This window comes from Tiliqua scincoides, chromosome 2, assembly GCF_035046505.1.
Source record: "Tiliqua scincoides isolate rTilSci1 chromosome 2, rTilSci1.hap2, whole genome shotgun sequence".
Classification (NCBI taxonomy): Eukaryota; Metazoa; Chordata; class Lepidosauria; order Squamata; family Scincidae; genus Tiliqua; species Tiliqua scincoides.
The window spans coordinates 9683688-9709655 of record NC_089822.1 but is presented as its reverse complement, the minus strand read 5'-3'; the positions used below and the strand labels follow the sequence as shown (position 1 = coordinate 9709655).

At 43.3% G+C, this 25968-nt stretch overlaps 1 protein-coding gene across 1 annotated transcript in view; it reads right to left on the bottom strand.

Annotated features, from left to right (window-relative positions):
- DCC (DCC netrin 1 receptor) overlaps positions 1 to 25968 on the bottom strand; it is a 634807-nt gene that overhangs the window by 302587 nt on the left and 306252 nt on the right. The window contains exon 8 of the mRNA XM_066618048.1: positions 9190 to 9346. Coding sequence (XP_066474145.1) covers positions 9190 to 9346 — 157 coding nt within the window. The remainder of the gene's footprint in view (positions 1 to 9189; positions 9347 to 25968) is intronic.

The following is a 25968-nucleotide window of genomic DNA, read 5'->3' as shown; positions in this document are numbered from 1 at the left end:
TATTGGCTGGCCAACATTCCGGACTGCTAACCTGTTGCACCTAGAAAGGAATCAGGAGAGCAAACACCTGCTCTTGCCTTTCCCATCAGTCCTGATCTCTGTTTTGTCATATTTGCTTCTACTATCACTCTGTGGTCTCCCCACCACCATTGACAACATTGCTTCCTGAAAACAGGAACTTGTCTGCTTGGCTTATGTCACCCTGTAAAGTACCATTTATGCTAAGGGAACAATCCCTATCATTCATGTCACTGCATCTGTGAAGAAGCAGCATCTAAGGCTTTGTTTCATTATTTATTTAATTGCCCCATTACTGAAAGAGCTTGTAGCAAGCATCTCCCTTGTCTACTTAATGGTCATGCACACATTGGCTGGATTGTACAAAATTAATTCCCTGCTCACCCATGCAGATAAAAGGGCAGCACAAGTAGCTGTTTCTCTAATAGTCACACACAGCAAAACAGTGCCCATCGTGTTTTGAGAGGTGTGCAACAGCCTGCTGCTCAGACAAGCAAATTTACTGCAAGTCTGCTTTTGAACCGTGAAGATCTGTAATTAGAGGGATGGTCCTGAATTTTTCCTTCATTGAAATCTATGCTTACAATGGCTCTCATCCTATACATGGCACCGAATTTCACATGGCAGTTTTTCTTTTTGACATTCTCTAGGGCTCTTTATGACATTCTTTTTGACATTCTCTTGGGCTCTTTATGAAGCTGTTTCAGTGCGTATTGTTATGCCACCAGCCAGCCACCCAACTGGACTTTTGTTGGGCAGATTGTTGGCTAATGGTCCAGAACACCTCCTTCTCTTCCTCAGATGGTAGGTGGCACAGGGCAGCTGCTGTTCATTTGGTCAAGACAACAGACAAGTGACTGATAGATGATGCAAGAAGCAGGGTCTGCTACCTTCAATTACTCACCTGCCCTCTAACTGTGAGAGATGCGACAATAAGGATTGAGCCTGCTGCCTCTCCCAGGACAGTGAGTGACAGAGCATCCAGAGAGAAACAGCAAGGGAGAAAGCAGGGTGACAGCTACTCCAGAAAGAAGCAGGCTACACTTGTCACTGTGTTGCCAGATGCCTCTTTGGGCCCAGTCCTCTCTGCCATCACTGCCCAGAGAGATGCAGTGATTGAGAAAGGATGTACAGAGACCACCCGGGAAATTCCAAACATGTCTATTCAGAAGTACACCCACTGAGTTTCATGGAACTTGTTCCTGGGTAAGCATCTATAAAATTGCAGCCATATTCTGCTTCTTTTTTTTTTTTTAAGGGTATGCTATTTAAGGAGTTATTGTTATTGCTTTGCAAAACTATGCTGGCAAACTGTGATGAAATAAATGATATAAAAAGATTGTCTCTCTCTCTCCCCACTATAATTGACAACCATGTGACATATCCAGCACAATGTTCAAATGCCTCGTATGAATGAATGATCCAGCTCAACTAGGAATGAAATGACAAAAGCAGAGACAGGAGCAAGATTAGAAATGAAAAGAGGAATGAATATAAACATTCCAGATGAGAAAGACAGAGTATATCTCTGAGATAACTCAGGGATAAGAGATATGACAGAGAACTGAGAAAAACAAGGGCAACAAAAAGGCACATTTCCAATAGATACCAGCTTAAATAATGCAAAAATACTACTTATGAGAGGTGGGCAATTTGGGTGCAAATCACATTAGTCTCTCTAGCTAGGCATGTACAGAGCCAACCTAGGAAATTCCAGTAAGCTGATCCTATTGGAAAACATGTTTAGCTTTCTTTGAAATTTCAGATGTTTATGTCCAATCAATAAATTATTATTTTGTATTATTATGACTTCAAATTATGAATTCCAAATTCATCTCAAAGTTACACTTTCAGAGACAGCTATTGTGAAATTAATCTCTGGCATGGTACCTGGAATTCTTCATTTCCACCCAGTTTTGAAGCTACCATCCTTAGGTCACCTCCTGAAGATTGAGCATCTTCAGGATGTTCGTGTGGGAACCAAACCAGCCCAAAGAGGTAAGAAATGAAGTACCTTCCCAGTTGCCAATTGGTCCCCAACAAGACTTTTCAGATCTATGCCAGCTCTTTTTGCTGGTATAGCTCTGAGACGCCTACTAAGAGTGTTTCCAGCCCAGGACAGGCTTTTGGGATGTACTGGATTATGCTGCCTCTGCAATCTGCCCCCATCCCACACTGATTTTAGGGATGAGACAAATTTCCATTGGCAAACATTTTCTGTGCAAAAAAAAGGACCGGGGGCAGGGGGGAGACAGTTCTATAAAAATGTCCACATGCTTTCTCTTTTTTTTTTTTTCACCATTTCACTCCTGGTCACAGCTGCTCCTGGCAGATGCTTTGATGCAAAAATAATGTTTTGAAGGATTTTCCCCTTAGTTTCCATGTGATCCAACCAATCAGGGATCACACAGCCAGACTGATGGTACTACAGTACCCTTTAACTGACATCACAAAGCCAAACTGAAGTGAGCAACACTTTCAGTAACTATTAGTGTACAATGACATTAGCTGAGATGAACTTTGGAAAATTTAATTTTCTCCAAGGGCTACTAAAGTGTCAGTAAGTGGCAAATTTTCTCAGTTTGAATTTCAATCCAGGTTGAAAAAGAATTTTGGGGCTCATGATGATTGCCTCTTAATTGAAGCCAGCATTACTAGCAGGAGGTCTGGTCTAGAGGGTAGAGCCTCCGTTTGCCTGAAGATAACATCTGAAGGTCACCAGTTTGAGGCCACCGGCACCGTGAACAGCAAGATCTTGAAGCAGCTGACAAGCCTAGCTAAGTTATGCTGAGTTATTCCACCTGCTCTTTGGCCGCTGTCAGCCTGTGTGGGAGGAAAATGGAGGCCAGAATGTGATACCAGATCATTAAAGATTCATCTTAAATGTTGTGGTTCTTGAAAGACAGAATCTTCTTCAATTGTAAAAATCCCTATTGGGATTTAGTATAGCCTGCCTATGTAAACCGCCTTGAATTAAAGTCTGAGGAGAAATCTGACAACAAAGTAAAGCGGTATATAAATACATGTATTACTACTACTACTACTACTACTACTACTACTACTACTACTACAAGCTCTTGAGCTTCTTTCTGGGCCTGTGTCTTGTGGATATTGCCAACATTTCTAGTTGGGAATTCTAATGAAGAATTCTCACATCACATTAGGCATGGCCCTTTCACACTTCTTAAGTAAAAAAACATCTTTTCTATACTAAGATGTTCTGGAAAATCCTGCTATGGAAGAATCTGAGCATGCTCTTCTGTGGTTCACTTTCAATTCATGTAGACTCTAGATAGACTCTAGAATCTAGATTCATGTAGACTCTAAAATTCTAGAATCTATCTAGAATTTAGAGTCTAGATAGATCTATGGGATTTCATCACTATTATACATGAACAGAGATGGCACCTAGAACAAACACAAGATAGTAGTGTCATGGAGAATTCAGGGTACAATCAGCAGCAGTGGACAGGCTGACTTTTAAGAAACTTCTCCAACATTAATTATCTCAATAAAGAACTCATGAAATGTTGCCAAGGTAGCCCATGAGTCTCTAGAACACAGTTGAAAAACCACTGACTTAGCCTTTGAGATTCAGGTCAATGATAGTTCCAACACAGGAACATATAGTTATCAAAGTTATGCTGTGGAGTAGTTCTATATGTAGTGCTGGCATTACTAGGATTTGTCAAGCAAACTTACTGTTATACCCCAACACCAGGAATTGTTTGGTATTCTGTATATACAGTAATTTGTCTGACAGTTTCTGTGAATGCCTCAGGTTAATGTCAGATCCACTATTATTGTAAGGAGAAAAATAGCTCTTTTGTAAAAATAATGTATAAACAATAAATGACTGCACATTCTACACGAGCACTTAAAGGAAACAAAATTTGTTTTGTTCTCACAGAGAAAAGTTCACAAGACCAGAGGCAGTTTCCATTGCAACAGAAGTCTTAAAATGTTTTTAAAAGTTTTCTTTTTTAATTAAACGTGGCAATTTTAAAGAGCCATTCCTCCACCAGAAATGAAGACCAGTTGTCTTTACAGTGAACTACATGGGACAATTCCTATTTTTAGAAGGGATTTATCATTGGGTAGAGTTGACACCTACACAGTGATCTGCAAACATCTAAACATGTTTAATATGAGCTCACACATACACAAATTTGCTTAACACATCATTAAATGACTAATAGTGCAATCCTGTGCATATAAGAATGTAAGAAGAACCCTGCTGGATCAGACCATAGGCTCATCTAGTCCAGCTTCCTGTATCAGATGCATGCTGTATCAGATTCCATCCACCAGATGTCTCAGGGAGCACACAGTATAACAAGAGACCTGCATCCTGGTGCCCTCCCTCACACCTGGCATTCTGAGGTAGCCTACTTCTAAAATCAGGAGGTTGTACCTACCCATCACAGCTTATAACCTGTGATGGACTCTTCCTCCAGAAATTTGTCCAATCCCCTTTTAAAGGCATTCAGGCCAGATGCCATCACCACATCTTTTTTACATAGTGACCATTGGATTAATTTTACAACTCTGTTTGGTCTGACTTTGTCATCTGTCTGCGTGATTTTACTATATTCACTTATCAGATGAAACACAGTCTCATCTTTTCTCATCTTAGCCGCCCTGGGTCCCGTTAGGGAGAAGGGCGGGATAAAAATAAAGTTTTATTTATTTATTTATTATTATTATTATTATTATTATTATTATTATTATTATTATCATCATCATCCTTGGCAAAGTCTGCACTTAGGGTTTTCACCCCCTTTCTGGATTTTAACCTTCATAACATTTGTTTGCAGTACCTCGTTATTATTTTATTATCACAGCTGCCCGTTCTTTTGCTGAACTTGGCGTTAATTATTAGTTGGGCCCCACCCAGGGGCCGATGACATTGTAATATATTTGCAAATAACGTGTGCTGAACCAAGCAGCATGGTTTTCTGAATTTGACCGATAGTAATTTTGTCAATGTTCAGGTGCTTTAAATGTGATTCCAGTGTTTTTGGGACTGCACCTAATGTGCCAATCACCACTGGGTTGACCACTGCTGGTTTGCGCCATAATCTTCGGATTTCAATTTTTACATCCTGATATTTACTGATTTTTTTTTTCATATTCTTTTTCATCAAACCTGTTGTCACCAGGTATTGCAAGTCGATGATGGTCACTTTTATTTTTTTGCTATTACTGTAATGCCTGGTGTCTTGTATGCCAAAACCTTATCAGTTTGTATTCAAAAATCCCACAAGATTGTCGCTTTCTCACTTTCCATTATTTTTTCTGGTCCATGCTCCCACTAAATATTAAATTTTTAATGTTGTAGTTTCCACATAAATTCCAATGGATCATTTGATCCACAGTATCATGTCTAAATTTATAGTCAGTCTGTGTGATCTTGTTGCAGGAACTAAGTATATGATCTATTATTATTATTATTATTATTATTATTATTGGCTATGATGAGGATATTTGAAAAGGATATTTTGAAAAGCATATTTAGCAAATGCTCATGAGGGGGGTGCTCAAAATCTGAGCAGCCCCCACGTGAAAAATGTGACCCCAATTCACATTGTCCCCATGAGTGTGAGTCCCCTATGAGTGCGGTCTGACGTGGAGTTCATAGCATACACCAGCCCTTCACCTTTTCCTTACACTCCAACATAAGGATTTTTGTTTTTGGCTTTTGAAAGGAGCTACATTGTGTGTCTCTTTTTCTTCATGTGTATTAATGTGTACCTTGGGGTATTTTTTTTTTTTTTAATGTTTGATTGAAATAATAGAAAAACTTGATTTATTTTGGGGATGAGCTGATGTTGACGTGTTAGAGTTCACGCAGCTCACTTGTGTGCTTGCTGAACATGCAAAGAACATTTACTTCCCTGCGCGGCTCTTCAGAATGAAGGTGATCTCTGAATGAATAGCTGCAAGTAACAAAATGTGGTCAACAATTCCAATCCTATCATTCAGACTGTAGGGCATCATCCCTCTTCTACATGATGATCATTCCAAGAACCTGCAAATACCATCGTGTTTCGGTAAGATGGCTGCCCTCCAGGACTAGTTTCAGAAACGCCAACTTTAATTAAAACACAGTTGTGGTGGTGGTGGGGGGAAGTATATGCAGTTCACACTTTAATAACAAAGAAAAGCACTTCAGGCATTGTATACTTTCAGAATGTTCTGCTAAGTAAAAGAGTCCTGGAGTCCCATTTAAGACAAAACCTCCAATCATAAGTGTTAAGGGAACAGCTGCAATAGTGGGAATGACAGACATGTGAATATATAGTATGTATAGCTCTGCCTGGCTATCTAGGATTGAATAATGACAGTATACCATTAGCATAGAAACAGTCTCTTTGCCAAAGCATTATGTTCTTCAGAATAAACAACTTGGAGACGCATACTGAAAATGCTTGATCATAATTATGAAAGAGTTCTTTAAATTCTTGTCTTTGCAGTCCTCACTTGTTAGGCTGAGATACAGTTTGGTTCTGATGATCATGTTTCAGTCAGCCTTCCTGATAACCCCACTTGGTGTGTCTACTTACTGATTAACCTATTATGGACTGGAAAACTGAAAACAACAACAACAACAACAACAGTATTTATATACCGCTTTTCAACTAAAAGTTCACAAAGCGGTTTACAGAGAAAAATCAAATAACTAAATGGCTCCCTGTCCCAAAAGGGCTCACAATCTAAAAAGATGCAAAAGAATACCAGCAGACAGCCACTAGAACAGACACTGCTGGGGTGAGATGGGCCAATTACTCTCCCCCTGCTAAAAAAGGAGCACCCACTTGAAAAAGTGCCTCTTACCCAATTAGCAGGGGTTGAATGCTTAAAACTGCAAAATGCTTAAATTAGCAAAAACTGAATGCTTACGGTTCGCGGGCAGCCCGAAACACTGTAACTCCCTGCACTGTGATGCAGTAGTGTCAACATGGCGCCCACTGTATCCCGTGGGTGAGTTTTGGCCTCCAGAGACCTCCTCAGGGCAAGGGAAGGTTTGAAACATTTTTTACTTTAAAAAACCTAGGATTCTCAGGGAGGTTATTTTATGCTCAACATCCCTTGGTATATATCAGAACTTTTCTTTATAGAGAGACTCACAGCCCAATCCTATGCATGTCTTCTCAGAAGTAAGTCCCATTAGAGTCAATGGGGCTTACTCCCAGGAAAGTGTGGATAGGATTGGGCTGTCAGGCCACAATCCTATTGGTGCCACAAGTGTTCCAGTGGTGCTAGAAGCTTTCTGGCTGTCACAAAAGACAAAACACTTTAGAAGGCTGGCAACTGCCTTAAGCAGTCCATTCCATGCATTAGCAGACACTGGACTCCCAGTGAGCCATATAAGATCACATAGGGAGCGGGTGGAGTGGGGCGATGGGAGGACAGCGGCAGGAATCAAGACAGGAAGAGGGTAGTTTCAGTGGCAATAGTGCACATTTAAACTTAACCCCCTTCCTGGCCTCAGTCTACCTTCCTGGATCCACATGGACTTGTGCTAGCGATATCATACCACATGGACTGGTGCAGGTCAGAGTAGACTTGGTGGGCACATGGGGGCCTTCCCCAGGGTAACAGAACAAATGTCCACATGGATGCCCCATTCTGCCTAACCCTTGGCCCATTCCGCCCACTCCTTATGCAATCTTCTCTGCCCTGGGGTTGGCTGATGTGCAGAGCTGGCTGCTTGCAGCAGTGGCCAGCCTGTGCACTCCAGCTCATCACCTTTTGCAACAGCCAAAAAGCACCAACTACCGCTGGAATGCTCACAGCACCAACAGGATTGGGGCCTGAGTCTCTAGGAAAGGGACGGTTCTGTCGTACAAAGGGATGTTGAGCAGAAAATAACCTTCTTGAGAATCCTAGGTTTTTTTAAGCAAAAAAATGTTTCAAAGCTTCACTAGTGTGAAGACAGGCCTGGATGTGGATCGGCAATGCCTGCTAAAATCTCAGAAGCCAGAGAGATGGCCAAATGGGAATTCCAATAGTCAGAGGCTGTAATTTCTATGCCCTGCATACCTTTGTTGGTGGAAGGCACTACTGCTGTAGCTTGATGGTGGAACACACACTTTACAGAAAGCCCCCCTCTCTGATTTAGGCTGTGGAAAGGTGCTGCCAATCAGAGACTAGTACTGGCCTAGATGGGCCTTACTCTTACCCTGCATAAAGCAGCTTTGTATGTAGCTGGAGGGAGGTTGGAGCACTCAGCCTGGCAGGGAAGTGGGAGAGCGGCCCCTCCCTTAGAAGCCATTCCCAGTGGCGGGGGGGGGAAATGGAGCCATATGTTCCCCCCCCACCGGGAATGGCTCCAAAGGGAGGGGCCGCTCTCCCACCTCCCTGCCAGGCTGAGTGCTCTGCTCCCTCCAGTTACGCCACCGTTTGTATGTTAATGTAGAACATGCGCTTTGCAGGTAGAAGGTCCCCAATTCAATTTCCTTGCATCTTCAGATAATATATAGGACTAGAACAATGCTAAGCTAGATGAACCAATGGTCTGATTCCATATAACGCAGCTTCACATGCAGAATAAAAGTGGGGATTTTCCCTGCTTGCTTTGCTTGTCCGGGCCAGGAAATTCAGCTTTTGCAGGTGCAGAAACTGGATTCCTTTGCAGTGTAGAACACAAAGCCCTAGACCAGGGGTGCCCAAACCCCAGCTCGGGGGCCACTTGCGGCCCTCAGGGACTCCCAATCTGGCTCGCGGGGAGCCCCCAGTCTCCAATGAGTCTCTAGCCCTCTGGAGACTTGCTGGAGCCCATGCTGGCCCAACGCAACTGCTCGCAGTGTGAGGGCAACTGTTTAACCTCTCACATGAGCTGTGGGATGAGGGCTTCATCCACTGCTTGCTGTTTCACATCTGTGATGCAGCAGCAGTAGCGAAGGAAAGGAAGGCCTTGCTTTGTACAAGGCCTTTTATAGGCCTTGTGCTATTGCAAGACCTTCATTCATTCATATAAGTTCCATCTCTAATATAGTCATCTATGTAAATTTATGCAAATTTATTCAAATTTGAAATGTAAATTAATTATCCCCCAACACTGTGTCAGAGAGGTGATGTAGCCCTCCTGCCTAAAAATTTGGACACCCCTGCCCTAGACACAAGCACATGTGCTAACCAAGAGATGGCCTCATTACTTGAACCTACCTGTTGACGCTTTCTCTGGAGAAGTAGACCGCATATGCCTGAATGTTCCCTTTTGCCTCCGCAGGTGGGCGCCAACTGAGACGGACAAACCGGCTGGAGACCAAAACAGGGACCACATCTCGGGGAGCAGTGGGGAGGATACTGGAACTTGGGACAGCTAAAGAAGGGGAAGGAGAGGAATCCGTCAGAGAGGTTGGTGGTGCAAGGGTTTCGGGGCTACTGGGAAGAACTGTAGTGGACACAACTGATGTTTTAGAAAACAAAGGGCCAAGTGGATTAGGGTTGAATAAGATGGAGGAAAAAGAGAGAGATGAAAACAGAGAACTAACAATAAAACCACTCTTTAAAATGATAATTCTTTTAAACCAAGAAATAATCTCAGAACAGAATCAACAATAGCCACAGCTTTCAATGCCCTCATACTTTCCACAGAGGCCATAATCTACCAGGCAGTTAGGCACAATTATCAGAGGACTGTATTATCTCCGTGTTGGATTTATGACCAAGCATCATACACATGATACTCTTTGAGAACTGCAGGCATTATTGATTTTATTTTCAAACACTTTATATCCTGTTTTCCTGTAGACTGCTGTTCTAAAATAAAACAACAACCGATAGTTAAAAAGAAAGCAAAGTAATAGTGCAAAAACAAGCAAAACAATTAAACAAAATGAAACAAAACAGCAGCATCCCAAAGCAATCCTCACTCTGGAAAAGAAGGCTCTTCAGAAGGGTCAATCCTCAGAACGTGCTAGGAGGAGGATGGGGTAGGAGGAGGTAAAATGTGTTTCCAGTGGAAGGGAGTTCCAAGATGTTGGAGCCACCACAGAAAAAAAACCCCACCTTATACTCCCGCCCCAGGACATAATCAGTAAGTACCAGACCCCTGGAAATGGTAGGATGATTATGAATATGCCCTGAGAATTTCCTAAGGATCCTTGATTTCACCAGTAACCACAAGAGGAATTAGAATTCATAAGCTTTATTACACAATTCAAATACCAAAGTTCAATTAAAGTAACCATTGCAGCTTGTGGAAAATAGTATCACCAGCAACCAAGAGGGGAAAAATATAAAGAACAAGGTAAAGTCACAAGAATTAGGGCTACAACTTCCCAACAAGTGAATCATCAGCTAAGAGACTGAGTTTAGGTTAAGGACAAGACTCATTGTGTCAAACAAAAGACTGTTAGAATGACGCTGAATTTTCACCTTCACAAGTTTTGAATGTGCCTTGGAAGGAGTGGGGGGGGGGAGAGAGGGGGTGTTGGCTGGTTAGAGCAAATGAACATTTTTCAATTCCAGCAGCAGGCCAAAGGGAGCTAAGAAAAACTTGCTTCAGTTAATTGCTGCCAGTACTGTTGGCCTGATCTTCCTGGAGCTACAGACAATTGCCACATAGGGCAAGGAGAAAGGATAACTTTCTACAATTGCTGACTCATCCTTGTATCCCTTCCCACAATCTCTGATGCAGCAACTGTTACCCTGCACATGCCCGATATCGGAAGCTAAGCAGGGTCAGGCCTGGTTAGTACTTGGATGGGAGACCGCCAGGGAATACCGGGTGCTGTAGGCTTATACCATAGTCTTTCGAGACTGAAGGTTGCCAACCAATGGGCCAAAGGACAAGTTGGTTGCCCATTTAGGTACAAGCTAGCGAGCCCCTTCAAAAGTCCCTTACAGAGGACAAAAGGGAGGGACAGTGAGAGAAAATCAAAAATAAAGAAATGAAGAACAGCCGTTACCTGCCAGACCAGTTTTATTTGTTGGACCCAGAAAATAATGATCCCTTAGAAGTTCTAATGGCACATCCTATACACATTTACTTGGAAGTAAGTCCCATTTAGAGCTTACCTCTATGACTACCTTCCTATTACAGTATATACACTTTCCAGGGAGTGAGCCATGTTGATCAAAATAGGACTTAAGACTGGGTAGATATGCATAGAATTCTGCTGAAAGTCTGCAATGCTGTGGTCCCAGTGACAGAGCATAGTGGTTCTTATATTCAAGTATCGGGCTACAGAATTAATTCTAGCATAGCAGATTGCAAACCATAGTTTAAGAAATATTGTGACAGATATGTTACATATGGAAGAAAGAAAAGTCACCACTCTGGCCATATCTACACTATATGCTAAAAGTAGTAGCTGTATACCATTTTAAACTTGATTTTCCCAAAATAACTCTGGGAATTGCTGTTCAGTGTGGATACTGAGTATCTGTTAACTGTCTTTAACAGCCCCTTTGGTCTCATATGGTACAGCTCCCAGGATTCCTGGCAGAGATGAGAGCTATTAACACACTTAAACTCTGTGGTGTACTTTCCAATATAGCTTGCAACCCAGCTCCAGTCCATCTGAAGCCAAACCTTACTGCAGAAGCCTGTGTAGGACTCATGGAGGTTAGCCAAGAGTCTACCCTTAAAAGAACTTTTAAAACATTGATACTACAGAAGCCCAGGGTTGGGCAAGTCAGTCGAAGCTTGACTTGAGTTGAGTCACGAGTCTCTGCCCCTGCGACTCAACTCGAAAACAAGTCATAAGGAGGGCACTTTCAGAGTCACCCAGAGCATTTTCACGACTTGAAAAGACTAGAGTCTCAAGTCGCTCCCTTAAAAAAGGGGGGCTGCTGCTGGTGTGTGGTTGGAGTTCTCTTTATTCACTCCCCTGATGTCCCCATCCCACCTGTAAACAAGGCTGAAAGGGGTGGGAGGAACTGTGAGAGAACATAGACAGAAGTGGCAACAGGGAGGAGAGTCATGCACAGCAGCTGGGAGGTATACCAGAATGACCCAATCTTTTGCACCTGTACTCAGAAGCAGTCCCATTTGTACCTGACATTCAATGAGGCTTCCTCCTCCCAAGTAAAAACTGAGTTATGAGGAGCCATATACTGGAAAGTGCAATCGCTACGAACGCCCCTCCCCAGCTTCCCTGCCTCCTTCCCCTCCTTGGGCTTCTCCAGCCAATTCTAAGGCAAGAATGCCCTTGGGCTCCTTCTTCTGCCCTCATCCAAAGAAAAAAAAACTGCCCATCCTTTGCCCAATGGCCATCAGTTTCTTTACAGATGGGCAAGAGAGCCCACTCCCACCCTCCTGCCCGATGCAAAAAAAAAAATAACTCTTCCCTGCCTCCTGGCTGGAACTTCCCTGCTTCTTACCCTTTCTGAATGATGTCCCCAAGAGGTTTCTCGTGCTGCGAAAAAGCAAGCAAGCTCACCCAGACAGACTCCAGTGCACCTGCGTGGGGAATAAGTGCTGAGTCAAGTGACCTCCGACTCGAGTCAGTTGAGTCATCGGAGCAGGTGACTCAAGTCTCCATGAGTCAGTGAAAAACGCTGATTTTTGTGACTCAAACTCGAATCACCTGACTCGAGTTCCCATCCCTGCAGAAGTGTATTGATTTTACACCAGTGAAACAGTCATGGTTTCATTCAAAGAATTTTGGCTACAATGCTTACAATTTTGCTACAGGTCCTTCCCCCCTCCCCTACAAAACTACAGTTCTCAGGTTCCTTGAAGAAAGGAAAATGTTATTAAATCAATTTAATTGCTGATAAACTGGGCATATACAGTATTTCCTGTTAGCCTGGCCTAACAGAAGTGTTCTGAAGTGCAAGCCCTTCAGAAGTGTTCTTTCTAATTGTCCTTGCCAATTTGCTGGACCCAAAAATAAACATACTTGTCTTCTGCTGCTGTCACCTACCCAGCCTTAAAGTTCTGGAGGTCATTGACTATTGTAGGATAGCCCAATCTGGATGGGGGAAATTGCTTTTGTTTTCTTTTCAAATCCAGAAAATGAGGAAGAAAAGGGATAAGTAATTCTGACATGTATTGGGGTTCTTTGACTGATCTATTCTGTCAGTGCAAGAACAGAGCATTCAACAACAAAGATACACACATAGAAGAGAAGGATTGCGCTTCAGGTCATAACAGGACATCACTCTGTCTCATAACAACTGTTACTAGAAGCTAAAAGGAACTGCAAGTCACACAGAGAAGAACAGCATAAATGAACCGAGGGCTAGACCTAGCACGTCTCAGTACTCTGTTACTTATATATATTCATGTATGTATGCCTTTGCCCTAATAAGCCATTACAACTGCTAAGGGGGCATTGTAATAAGAGACATGGGCTGACATTGACCTCTTTCTCAGAGACCCAAGCGCACAGTCTATGAAGATGATGCCAAAATGCAACTGGTGATTTCCCTGATACAAGTTTACCTGCATCACGTCGGAGCAGTGCAAATTTGCAGTTCAAGTAAACCAAGATAAAAAGAAGCAGAGCTGGTCGAAAATTAAAGAGCTTCAATTTTGTCTTATTTTTTTTAATGACTTGCTTTCACAAACAATTAAGCCAAGAAAAAAAAATTGTAAGGCATATGTCCATGTCACTGCAGTCTTAGCAAAAATAAGACAGAGGAATAGGGGCATATCATCACTACTCTTTTGTCCGTACTATCATATTCACACACACACAGACAGACACACACACACCCCAGTCGCTCCACTTTCACTTTCAGAAGGCTGGGGAGTCCTGCAGATGCTCGTGCAGGGCTTCCCACACCCCCAACAGGCTGCTGCAGGGACTGGTGAGTATATCCCAGTCTCTGCAGCCCCCCCTTAGCAACGCGATCCTGGGGATCACGTCACTGCCTTCCCCTCACCCCCGCCACCTCCCTTCCCTCCCCTGCAAGAACTTACTGCAGTTTTCAAACTCCCTGAGAGTTTGAAAACCACAAGTTTAATTAATGAGAGGCAATTTTAAATCAATATGATCAATTAATTAATTGGTTCACCTGGTAGGTGATTTTGGCCTTATGGAGGTATACAGAAGGTTATAGATCACCAAAATATAAAATGTAATGATCATGGTGATATGCAAATGTATTTAAATTCAAGGATTGTAGTAGACTGTAGGCAACCTTCAGTCTCAAAAGACTATGGTATCGCGCTCTGAATGGTGGTTCTGGAACAGCATCTAGTGTGGCTGAAAAGGCCAATTCGGGAGTGACAATCCCTTCCACACCGGGAGCAAGTGCAGTCTGTCCCTGGTCTGTCTCCCTGGCTATGGGCCTTCCTTCTTTGCCTCATAGCCTCAGACTGTTGGCCAAGTGTCTCTTCAAACTGGGAAAGGCCATGCTGCACAGCCTGCCTCCAAGCGGGCCACTCAGAGGCCAGGGTTTCCCACTTGTTGAGGTCCACTCCTAAGGCCTTCAGATTCCTCTTGCAGATGTCCTTGTATTGCAGCTGTGGTCTACCTGTAGGGCGCTTTCCTTGCACAAGTTCTCCATAGAGGAGATCCTTTGAGATCCGGCCATCATCCATTCTCATGACATGACCGAGCCAACTCAGGCGTCTCTGTTTCAGCAGTGCATACATGCTGGGGATTCCAGCACGTTCCAGGACTGTGTTGTTTGGAACTTTGTCCTACCAGGTGATGCCGAGAATGCGTTGGAGGCAGCGCATGTGGAAAGCGTTCAGTTTCCTCTCCTGTTGTGAGCGAAGAGTCCATGACTCGCTGCAGTACAGAAGTATACTCAGGACGCAAGCTCTGTAGACCTGGATCTTGGTATGTTCTGTCAGCTTCTTGTTGGACCAGACTCAATCTTATGCAGAAATTCCACATATATTTGCTACATGGATTTCTACTTATATATTTGCTATTGGAACAATTGGGAATGTGATTGTGTGGTTATCTATAATTTCTTTTTCATTAAAGCAATAAGAACTGCCTTATGTCACTGGGTGGTTGCTGTTTTTCTGTGTTTATCACAATTTTATTAAGATCAAAAAGACTAAATATTTGTGATAAATGCCATCAATCAATTGGCAAAAGGTATGATTTAATCAATGTACAGGATTTAATCCTCACTGCCCCTTTAAGCACATTTAGATAATGTGTATTTAAAACTGAAAAAGTATTAGCAACTGTTTTGTGAAAATTCCCTCCCCCCATCTCCCAAGTACAACCCAGAAGAGGGGATACTTATCCAGGATCCTGGGCGAACAGTCATTTTCTTTGGCTTCCCAGCACCCAGCCCTGATGTTCAACAGTTCTACCGATGTTCTGAACTAAAGTTCTTGCAGCTGTCTGATGTGCACTACAAATGTCCCGGTAGCATCTCGTCCACAGATTTCCTGAGTCAAGGATCATATGCTACGAATCTGGCTCCAGGCATAGCCTGTGATGACCCCCCATGGATCACAGGGAGCATAACAAAATGAGGGTGTACAACTAATGCCTGAACACTGCCGGATGCAAGATAAAGGCAGCGGGAAGCCTCCTTAACTCTGACTCTCCAGGCTTTGTAAAAGCTTTCACAACACCTGCTGGAGAAACAGGCTACAAGCATTTGATAATCGCAAATCATATCTTTTTCAGTTTGAAGGAAGGAAATTCAAATAGTTTCGGATTGTGAGCTTTTTGCACAATTCCTCTGGCAATAAGTGTAGATAGAAGAAGCTCAACACTGCAGCGGAGGGGTGGTGGTGGAGGACAGGGAAGCCCTGGCAGAACAGAGCCAAAGAGCATCAGGATACATTATATCTGGCTCTAGCCCCAAGCTAATGGTCTCTTCCTTTCACAAGCACAATTAAAAGGGAAGGGAGAGCACTGCCAAGAGCACGGACCAATTAGTTTTATGCAAAATGGGTTCTTTCAAAGTGACCACCAATATGCAGATAGTATAGTTTATTTAATGCATTTAAAATATTTTATCACGCCTTTCCAAAGGCCTCGAGCAGCAACCAAATAAAAACATAACATACCATAAAGTCACAAGCATAATAGTAACAGCAACTACAATGAAAAATGCTACAGTCATAACAGCAGAGAGAGAGAGAGAGAGAATAAAACAACAGCAATGGATAGCTAAAGGGAAGGCAAAATAGGCAAGGTTTTATTCCCCATCAGAAGACAGGGGATAACAGGGAGGGTCCAGTTCTTAATCTGAGATGGATTTCCGAAGCTGAAGTTTTGCCTACCCTACACTTGTTCCCACCAGTCCTTCAGATACCATAGTCCCAATCTATAAAGTTTTACAGCACAATCCTATGCATGTCTGCTCCCAAGTAAGAACTGTTGTGTCAAATCGGGCTTATTCATAGGACTGAAGCCTCAAAATTCAATACCAGCACCTTAATTGCACTTGGAAATGAACAAGCAGCCAGTCCAGCAATAGGACCAGCAGTCCGATATGTCGATTCCTTGTGACAAGACCGGCCGTTGCATTCTGCCCCAACTGCATTTTCCAGACTGTCTTCAAGGACAGGACCATGTAGAGTTACATTACAGCAGTGGTTCTTAACTGGGTGCCACAGAGCCTAAGGGTGCAATAGCAAACTGACAGGAGCGCCATGGGATGTCCCTGGTGGCCTCTTCTTCTGGCTCTCCCAGGTACCACAATCTTGGATCATGTGAGATCTTGCACAATTGAAATCTCATGTGATCCAAAATGATGGCACCCAGAAGAGCCACGAAGATGGGCGCTGCTGTCTTGGATCAGATACAAAATGGAGAGCAAGGAAGAAGGGGCTACTGTGAAAGAAGGGCACCATGACCCTGTTTGGTAAGTTTGGTAATGGCTGCATTACAGTAATTTAGAGATCACCAATTGCATGGGCCACTGTGGTCATATCTGACAGACACAGGTAAGATCATAATTGGCAAACCAACCTGACTGGACAAAGGCCTCTCTGGCTGCTGCTGCCACTTGGTTTTCCAGAAGCAGCAAAGAATCCAGGAGGACCTCTGCAACTGCAAACCTCCTCCTGCAGAGGGGATGAAGCCTCATTCAGAGCATGCTGATAGTTCAATATCTGCATCATAGGTCTCCAGACCTGTTTGTCTGGATTGAATTTCAGCTTGTTGGCCTCATCCAGTCCCCTACCCCTACCACCTGTGGAAATCCTGGACAATGCTCTAAGATTTTAACAGTTCCTAGCATTTCATGGTGCAAAGAGATAGAGCTGGGTATCATCCACATATTGGTGACACCCAGCTTCAAACTCCCAGATAATCTCTCCCAGCACTTTAATATATACATGTCGGATAATGTGGGGGGCAAGATGGATCTTTGTGGCACCCCATGATCCAAAGGCAAGCCAAACAGGTGACCTCCAATAACACACACACACACACACACACACACACACACACACAATATAATCCCATAAAAACTCACAGTTTGTTCTTTATCTTTCACAGCCCCTATAACTTGGTCAAGTCAGGTGGTACCTGGGAAAGTAAAAGCTGAAGCCACAGCTAAACTTGAGAATCCTAGTTAATGTCACTCTCCCACTCCTTCCCCACAAATTCAGTGATGAGAACGTGAGTGATGACACTAGTGGGGTTGGCTCAAACTCCACTTCAGTCATTAACTCTCCAGGCCAACTACTCTCACCTTCAGGCGCTCCATATTCCACACAAGGATGTCTATGTTTGGGCCTGCAGGTTTCAGCTGCATTTTGTAGACCTGCATGATAGTTTGGCCATGGGTTCCAGTGCAAGATACAACATCAGCAGAGGTGCTGGAAGATCACAGAGAAGCCAGCGGAGAAGCTGGTGGTGGAGGAAGTGGACGGCACAGAAGAAGGGGAAGCAGGAGAACCAGAAGCCTCCTTTGAAGCATGGGAAAGGTAACCTTCAGGATGGAGCAGCAGTAGGAGAGGGGTGGCTGAGAGCATGTGACTCTCAGCAAGAGATAGTGGGTCCCTGTGCTTTAACATTTGAGAACCACTGATCTAGGATAAGTATATTGGAATCCTCTTGAACCCATCAGGATTTTGCAGATGTAAACAGGGACATGCTCCTGCATTTTTATATCCCTGTTGTCTTGCAAAGACCACCCCATCCATTCCACTCATCCTGTATAAATGCCAAAGTTTTTTAAGCAGCCAGGGGGTAAGTGGGGCAGTGGCATTTCAGGAGGGCGGGGCAAGAGGCAAATTTTTCAAATACCTGAATGCCTGTGTAAATCAGCCCCTTCTCCTCTCCTTCAGAGCCATTCGGGAAGGCGAGAGCAAAGCAGACGCCTCTGCTTTGTTCTAACCTTCCTGAATGGGTCCGAAGGCAAGTGAGAGGGGCTGATTTACACTAGTGTTCAGGAGCCAGAAAAACTTACCACTATGCCCCCGTTATGGGAATGCACCTGAAGTGGGGCAGTGACCCACTGGCCTCCATATGCAACCCCATAAGATCCACCCTGCTGATCCCTGAATCTTCATCTCCCTGCAGCAGCCACGGCTGCAGGGGTGACTTTGCCCCAGAATCCACAGCAACATGGCACTGATAGTCACCAGCTCTTGCTAATGTGCCTTTACAGCTGCCTGACCTGCAGCAAGCAGACGGTGAAGCGTTTCACAGCACAGCTTGCTTATTGACCCTCTGTGTTTCACTCGTGGCCGCTTGGTTAATTTATTTTCATTATGCAATTGGTTATTGGTTATTGTGGTTATTTTTATAGTAGTTATATTCTGCCCTTCAGGTCAAAAGCCTTTCAGGGCAGCTTACAGTAATTAATGAGCTAAAACAACAAACAGCAACACTACAATTGGAAGAAAAAGAATCAGCAGCATAAAGCCGGGGGGGGGGGGGAATCTTTTAAGACAAGACACTCTGAGCACTTGTTTCATTGTATCATTGGTTTAATTGTGTATGAGACCTTGTGGAATTGGAAAGTCCGGGTCAGCGTTCTCAAATAATTAAATAAATGTTAACACACCCAACTACTGCAGATCAAGCACCTATTATAGGCACAGTAGTAGAAGCCCAATGAAAAGTTGGCAACACAATAGATATTCATTTCCTCTGCAGTACCAGAAAATAGGGGATGTCCCTGGTAAATCAAAATAGTGGGAGGATGTGTTGCTGAGAATAATCCAAGCCATGATGATGGCAATTTAATTCTGCCTTGCTGTTGCTCCATGGAGCAGTAACTCAGTTCTGAGGCATTAGCCCATTCCAGCTCCCATCCAAAGACAACCATGCCAGCAGGCACTCAGGATTGGAAACACTCTGCTCCCCCTTTCCTGTCCAGTCTCTCCCCCCCCCCCATGCAACTGAAGCTGCTGAGCCAGTGAGGGCTGGTCAATTAATCTTGGTGGGCCACCTCTCACTGTGCTCCTTTCTCTCATGGAGAGAACCCTGACTGGGCAAAGGGAAGCTTGGGCACCGGGGGAGAAGATTAACTAATTCCAAGAAGGGGGCCTGCTTATTGCTCTGGGAGCTGAGTGAGAAAACATGTTCCCTTTAAAAAAAAAAAAAATCAGACCTAAGATTTATGTGCAGTTCCTGAGTGAAAGCCATGAACCAGAATCTGAAATCATGTTTCAGAGCACAACCCATGAAACATGATTTGGGAAGAACCAGAGAAGAAAAACAGGGCCGGTAAACAGGATAATTACTCACAAAAACTCCAACCCTACACAGGAAGCCTCCATAGCCCTTCCTGTTGAAGACAGCCAATGGGCAGCCTGAGCGGGTTGAACCACTATAGTACCTAGGATTCCTTTATTGCCTTGGAAGATGCTCTAGCCCAGTGTTTCTCAACCAGTAGTACTCATAACACCAGTAGTACTTATGGTGGTGTCCAGTGGTACATGTGCGACCCTCACTGCCTGGCAGCGAGACCAGCAATGCAATGTGACAGGCAGCAGTAGGAGGCTCAGCTTGACAGGTAGAGCTCCAGCATGTGCTTTTTGCCCCTTTGGAAAGCCCTTCCATCCACCTTGGCCCTCTTACTTGGCCCTGTTGTTGCATCGTATCTGGTCTCTCAATCTAGAAGTAACTAGAAGTAACCATCTAGAAGTAACAGAAAAAAGTGACCACTGCCAGTGACATCATTGCAAGTGACATTGACATTGCAAGTCTGTTCTGTTCTGAAAATGGAATAAACATGTTGAGCTGTTATCTCTATGCCTTCCTTTATTTGCATGGACCCACTATATAACAGTATAGCAGAGGACAAACGTTGAGAAACACTGCCCTAGCCAATAGCCCTGGTGGTATAGCATGTGCAACTGCTGCAGATTCCTACTTAAAGTCCAGCAGGAGGCTGCTTTTTCATAACACAAATGTCCTAAGATGTTTCTCAACATTTGACCTCCCCCCCCCCGTTGTACCGCTTTCCGTGGTCTACCTATTGGAAGTACCACCAGAAGTAATTGACAATGATGTCATTGCAAGTTGACATTCTGGAGGCCAGACACAACACGACAAAAATCAGTAAGAGGCTCAGGATGGACGGGAGGGCTTTTTCAAGCTCTGCCCACCAAGCCAAGCTTCCGACTGCTGCTTGTCATGTAGCAGTCACGCTGCCAGGTGGTGGGGTCACCACCTCAAGTACCACCTCAAGTAGCACCAGTGGTTTGAATAAATACCACTGGTTGAGAAATGCTGTCCTAAGATTTATAGCATAGGCCTGGGTTGTATCCACTTTGTTCTATTTTGTCCTCGACTGGGAACTTAGAACAAGCTCATAAGTTTTCTAAATTTATTTTATTTTGTTATGAATTATGGTCAGCACATTCATTTGCTACTGTGCCAAAATTTCAGCCAATCCCTTCCACTTTTATGTTTGCAAACAAGAGATCTGCCAGTAAGGCTGTAAAGTTTAAATAGAAAGTTCATTGGCCTGCATATGGCACTTGTACTTGAAATCTATTATGTAGGCACATGCCAAGAAATAACTTCTAGCAAAGAGTAATTAAAGTCATAAAAACTCATTATGTAATCATAAATTGTAGGTATGCATCAACTGCTGTCTCATTTCCTGTCACTTGAGGTAGAAAAATGTTAATTTTCTGGAGTTTGGGAAATAATGATGTGTTGCCAAAAATTATTTTAAAGTAACACTTCTACTGTTTCATTAAAGAGAATTTTTGTGTTCTTTAAAAACTGTTAGTGGTGACAAGAAGCAGCACAGAACTACCGACATCAAAATTGCTCATCAGTGCAACACAAAAGATCGGCTATATTATAAAACTCGACACGGAAACAGGAATATAAAAGCCACCACTCAGACATAAGGACAAACAGCCCTTATTTAATTTGGTTGGTGTTTATCCTAAAGAAGGAGCAACAATTCATGCATTTTATTAGTAATAATTACAATCAACAACAAACTACCAGAAAACAATGATTCTTTTTTCTGCAATGTCAGTTTGTTCTGCAAAAGCAACAGGAAAATATCTTGATCTGGTCAGCTGTGGCTATGATATAGACATATTTCTCCTGTGCCTCCCAAATGCGTGTTTGCTTCCTGCTGGAGCAGACTAAAAGGTTCCTCTGATCTGGCATCCTGTACCCCACAATGGCCACCTGGATGCTCTAGGATGGGGGTGTCAAACTCATAGCATTCATGGGGCCTGCTGAGAGCCAAATGCGATGTTATTAAGCCGGAACTGACATCGTTAAGCAGGTGATGACCAGAAATAAGCACTTTGGGTTTGCTTAGAAACTCATCAGTGGAAAATGACGGAGGAGAAAATAATGCAACCTTGATTGTTTTTACAGGATATGGGAGAGCCCAATTCTCATATGGGCCACCCTTTCAGCAGCACCACTACTGCCGTCACTTTGCAGCTCAGCAGCTGAGGAATGTTCTGCAAAGTGATGCCTCGGCAGAAGCAGCATCTCTGAAAGGGTGGCCCAAGTTGTAATTGGGATCTCCCAGTGCCTCAGCAGCCCATCCCTTCTCCCTTTCTTGCACCTCTTGGTCTGCTTCTTCCCCTGTAATATACATTTTCTGACGCCTCCTTCCAGCTCTACCTCCCAGTGATTCAGCAGGAGAAGCACTACTGAAAGGGTGGTGCTGGGAGAGCCCAACAGTCGTATGGCCTGCCTTTTCAGCAGTGACATGTCAGCAGAAATGGCACTGCCGAAAGGGTGGCCTGCCTGATAATTGGGCTCTCCCAGCACCACCCTTTCAGCAGTGTTGTTTCTGCCAATGTGTCATTTAGAAGCATAGCAGCTAATGATAGTGTTAGGAGAGCCCAATTATTGCTAGTGCCAGAGAACAATCTTCTGTGGGTCATATCTGGCCCAAGCACCTTATGTTTGACTCCCCCGCTCCAGGAAGTCCACAAGCAGGGCATGAAGGCATTTGCCTTTCACTGCATTAGCCCTGGTGATTTGCTTTCAGACATAACTTACCTCTAGCTTTTCTGAGAGTAAACCCCACTGAATACAGTGGGACTTACTTCCAAGGACACATACACTGGATCGTACTATAACAGAGTTACTGCAAGCCAATTTCACTGGACGAGCATGACTTCTCTTAAGATGAGAGAGGGAGAAAATCTTCTCTATCCACTTGCTCTGCACCACACATAATTTTATAAATCTCCATCACACTCTCCTTAGTCATCATCTTTCAAAACTAAAAGCTGCAGCTGAAATCTCTGGGGTATTTCATTTTATCAGGGATCTTCAGATCCGACTTATATTTCACTTGAGCGAAACACAAATCGCACTGGGTTCCAACCACAACGAGTGCATACAAGATTTTTTCTTTTGTATGAATAGGCAGCAGTTGGGAATTTGTCAACATTTGTTTGAAATATATGTATACATTATTTCAGGCTCCCCATCATTGGATGGGCAAATTGCTATTCACGTTTGCAAGAAAAAGCAGTTGGAAAAGCAGCTATAATGGTCGCTTTCATTTATGCGCTGAACAGGTGTCAGGAATGAACTAACACCATACACTAGGAAATCAACTGGCAAAATAACAGTGATCAGGTCTTCAGTCTCAAAGTAGTCCTATTACTGCCACCCTCAATCAAAGGCTACTGGGCCTGTATTAGCTTCATAGCTCAGGTGACATTTGTCATAAACCATGAGTCAACCAGAGAGGTAAGGGTTGTGTGAGGGGAACAAGTGTGGAGATGTCAAAGAAACTTAATCACCCACAGATGTGCCCCTTAGGAAATACCGTCCCGTTAATCTGTACAGGCTTCTCAGATTCACCAAACAATAGCTGTTTAACATTTATTATTATTTTTTTAAAAAAATAAGTTACAAACTAAAAAAAAAGCCCTGCACATACTTTCCTGGGAGTAAGTTCCACTGAATACAATGGAACTTGTTTCTGAGTAAATATGCAAAGTGTACAAAACATCTTCTTGGCTTTTGTACCAATGGAGGACGGGGCTCTGGCTGAGTACAGGAATAAAAAATACAGCCTGTTGGCAGAGCTTTCTGCAATGTGTAATAGGGTGAAGGGAACCAGGCAGTGGCCTGCTAGCATGAGAACTGGGGTTTTCCTTTTTACCAATTTATTTATTTATTTATTTATTTATTTTAGAGATTTAGATCCCATCTATTCTATTCAGAAAATTAAGAACACTCAAGGCGGCTCACAATTAAATTTATTACATTTATTAAATTTATTTATTACATTTATTACAATTTATTACATTTTTTAATACAATGCTTTTCTCAAAGCAGTTGAACTGTAGGGTGGTACAAATGTTTCCTAGAGCTGAGAAGTGTTGGCACAAATGAATAACATGTTTCTGAATACATTCCAGGTTATGTTTCAAGGGTAATGGAATTCCGCCTGTATTTCTATTATTTAAGGGATGAGTTCACTAGTATCCAAATTCTGTTAACTCCATTGCCAGGTTTCAATATTCCTCCTCTTCTTTATACTGCCAGATTAGAGCAGCAATATCTATTAGAATGATGAGTTTAAGAGTTACACACACACACACACACACAAACACACACACACACACACACACACAGAGGCAAAAGTGTGTGTGTGTAAACTGGGCTTCTTTACAACCCTATTATACATGATAAATTCATCCAATAAAGTGTCTGTGGTTCCGTTTGTTTGTTTGCCTTCTTGAACTAAATTGATAATACATGTTGGCCAGAGATTTCTCTCAATTCCTATGATTAGGGACTGTGAATGTGCTAATATTACAATCTAAGCATGTACTTAGATGCTTTTCACACACGTACTGTCAATTCTTAAATACGCTAATCTGCCACTTAATCTGCTTAGCAGTTGGGAGAAGACCTGCAAGTTAAAAGGGGTTATGGTCCACAAGGAAAGAACCAAAGAAAGCAAGAAAAGTAAAATAAAATAAAAATGTAGACCCATTAATCAAGTCAATACCTGGAAGGACATTTATTATTACTGATTTATACTATTTAAATATAATTTATTAAAATCAATTTATACATAATTAAACAATTTTAATTAAAATATATATATACAGGTGGACCCGGTATCTGTGGGGGTACCACAGATGATGAAGCCTGTGGGTTTGGGCACCTGAATGTGACCCAAGCTGTGCTCTGAATGTGACTGGAGCTGATAACTCCCTGGCCCTCAGAGGCTGTTTGAGGCCTCTGGAAGGCAGATAACCGCAATATTCGGTTTTCAGTCATAAAACAGAAGTTATGATTTTCAGCCTTCTGGAGACCCTAGAAAGCCTTCTGAGGCCTATGGAGAACATACACCACCTTCACAGGCCTCAGAACCCCCTCTAGAGGCAACAGTAGCACAGTTCCTGTTGCTTCGGGTGGGTACAGTCTAGACCCACCCAGCAGGTTCGGAATCCGCGGATGATCAAATCAGTGGGTTCCAAACCCATGGGTAACACAGACCACCTGTAATCATTCATTTAGTGATGTAAACCACTTTGTGAACTACTGTATTTTGTGTTGAAAAGTGTTGTATAAACTAATATTTATGTTTAATCTTCCCCTCTGTATAATCATGATAGCAGTATACAGTGCATAAATGCAGCCATGCTGGATAATTATTTGTGGTGGGGCCTGCAAATGTGCCTTACAGCACGTTTGCAACAGTGCGCGCTTGCAGTAAGCCGGCACTCACTGTTCTGGATTGGGCCCTTAACCCTTTCCTCCTCACCACTTTCCAGCTTTAAATTGCCCCCTCTGAACTGATTATGAGCTCCCTAAGCAGAACATGCACAAAGACAGCCTGTAATTTTTCCATGGTGGGGTTTATAGCTATAAATTTAAGTTGTGAGCAATTCCCAAAGGATCTCCTCTATGGAGAACTCGTGCAAGGAAAGCGCCCTACAGGTAGACCTCAGCTGCGATACAAGGACATCTGCAAGAGGGATCTGAAGGCCTTAGGAGTGGACCTCAACAAGTGGGAAACCCTGGCCTCTGAGCAGCCCGCTTGGAGGCAGGCTGTGCAACATGGCCTTTCCCAGTTTGAAGAGACACTTGGCCAACAGTCTGAGGCAAAGAGGCAAAGAAGGAAGGCCCATAGCCAGGGAGACAGACCAGGGACAGACTGCACTTGCTCCCGGTGTGGAAGGGATTGTCACTCCTGGATTGGCCTTTTCAGCCACACTAGACGCTGTGCCAGAATCACCTTTCAGAGCGCAATACTATAGTCTTTCGAGACTGAAGGTTGCCAACAGGAGCAATTTAATTCTAAAAAATTGTGGGAGGGGGGGAACCCCACCACCTTAGCCAGCACCTCTTGTCCAATCAAAAGCAAGTCCTCCATGGCTGTTTTTTAAGTGGGAAAGGAAAAACTGGAGATCTGATCACAGATCTCCTGCTGGTCTACATCCCATCTGTTTCGGTTCTGAGTTATCAGTGTGTGTTCCATGATATGTATTTCTTGTTCAAGAACCAGGTGAAAGCTTGCGATGCACCACAATCTGGATGCAAGATGCTAATTTGCTATGTGTGAGACAATTATACTGCAGTACAACCAGAGAGACTAGATTGGAGCTGGAAGAATCTTGGAATGACTTATAGTAGAATGGGA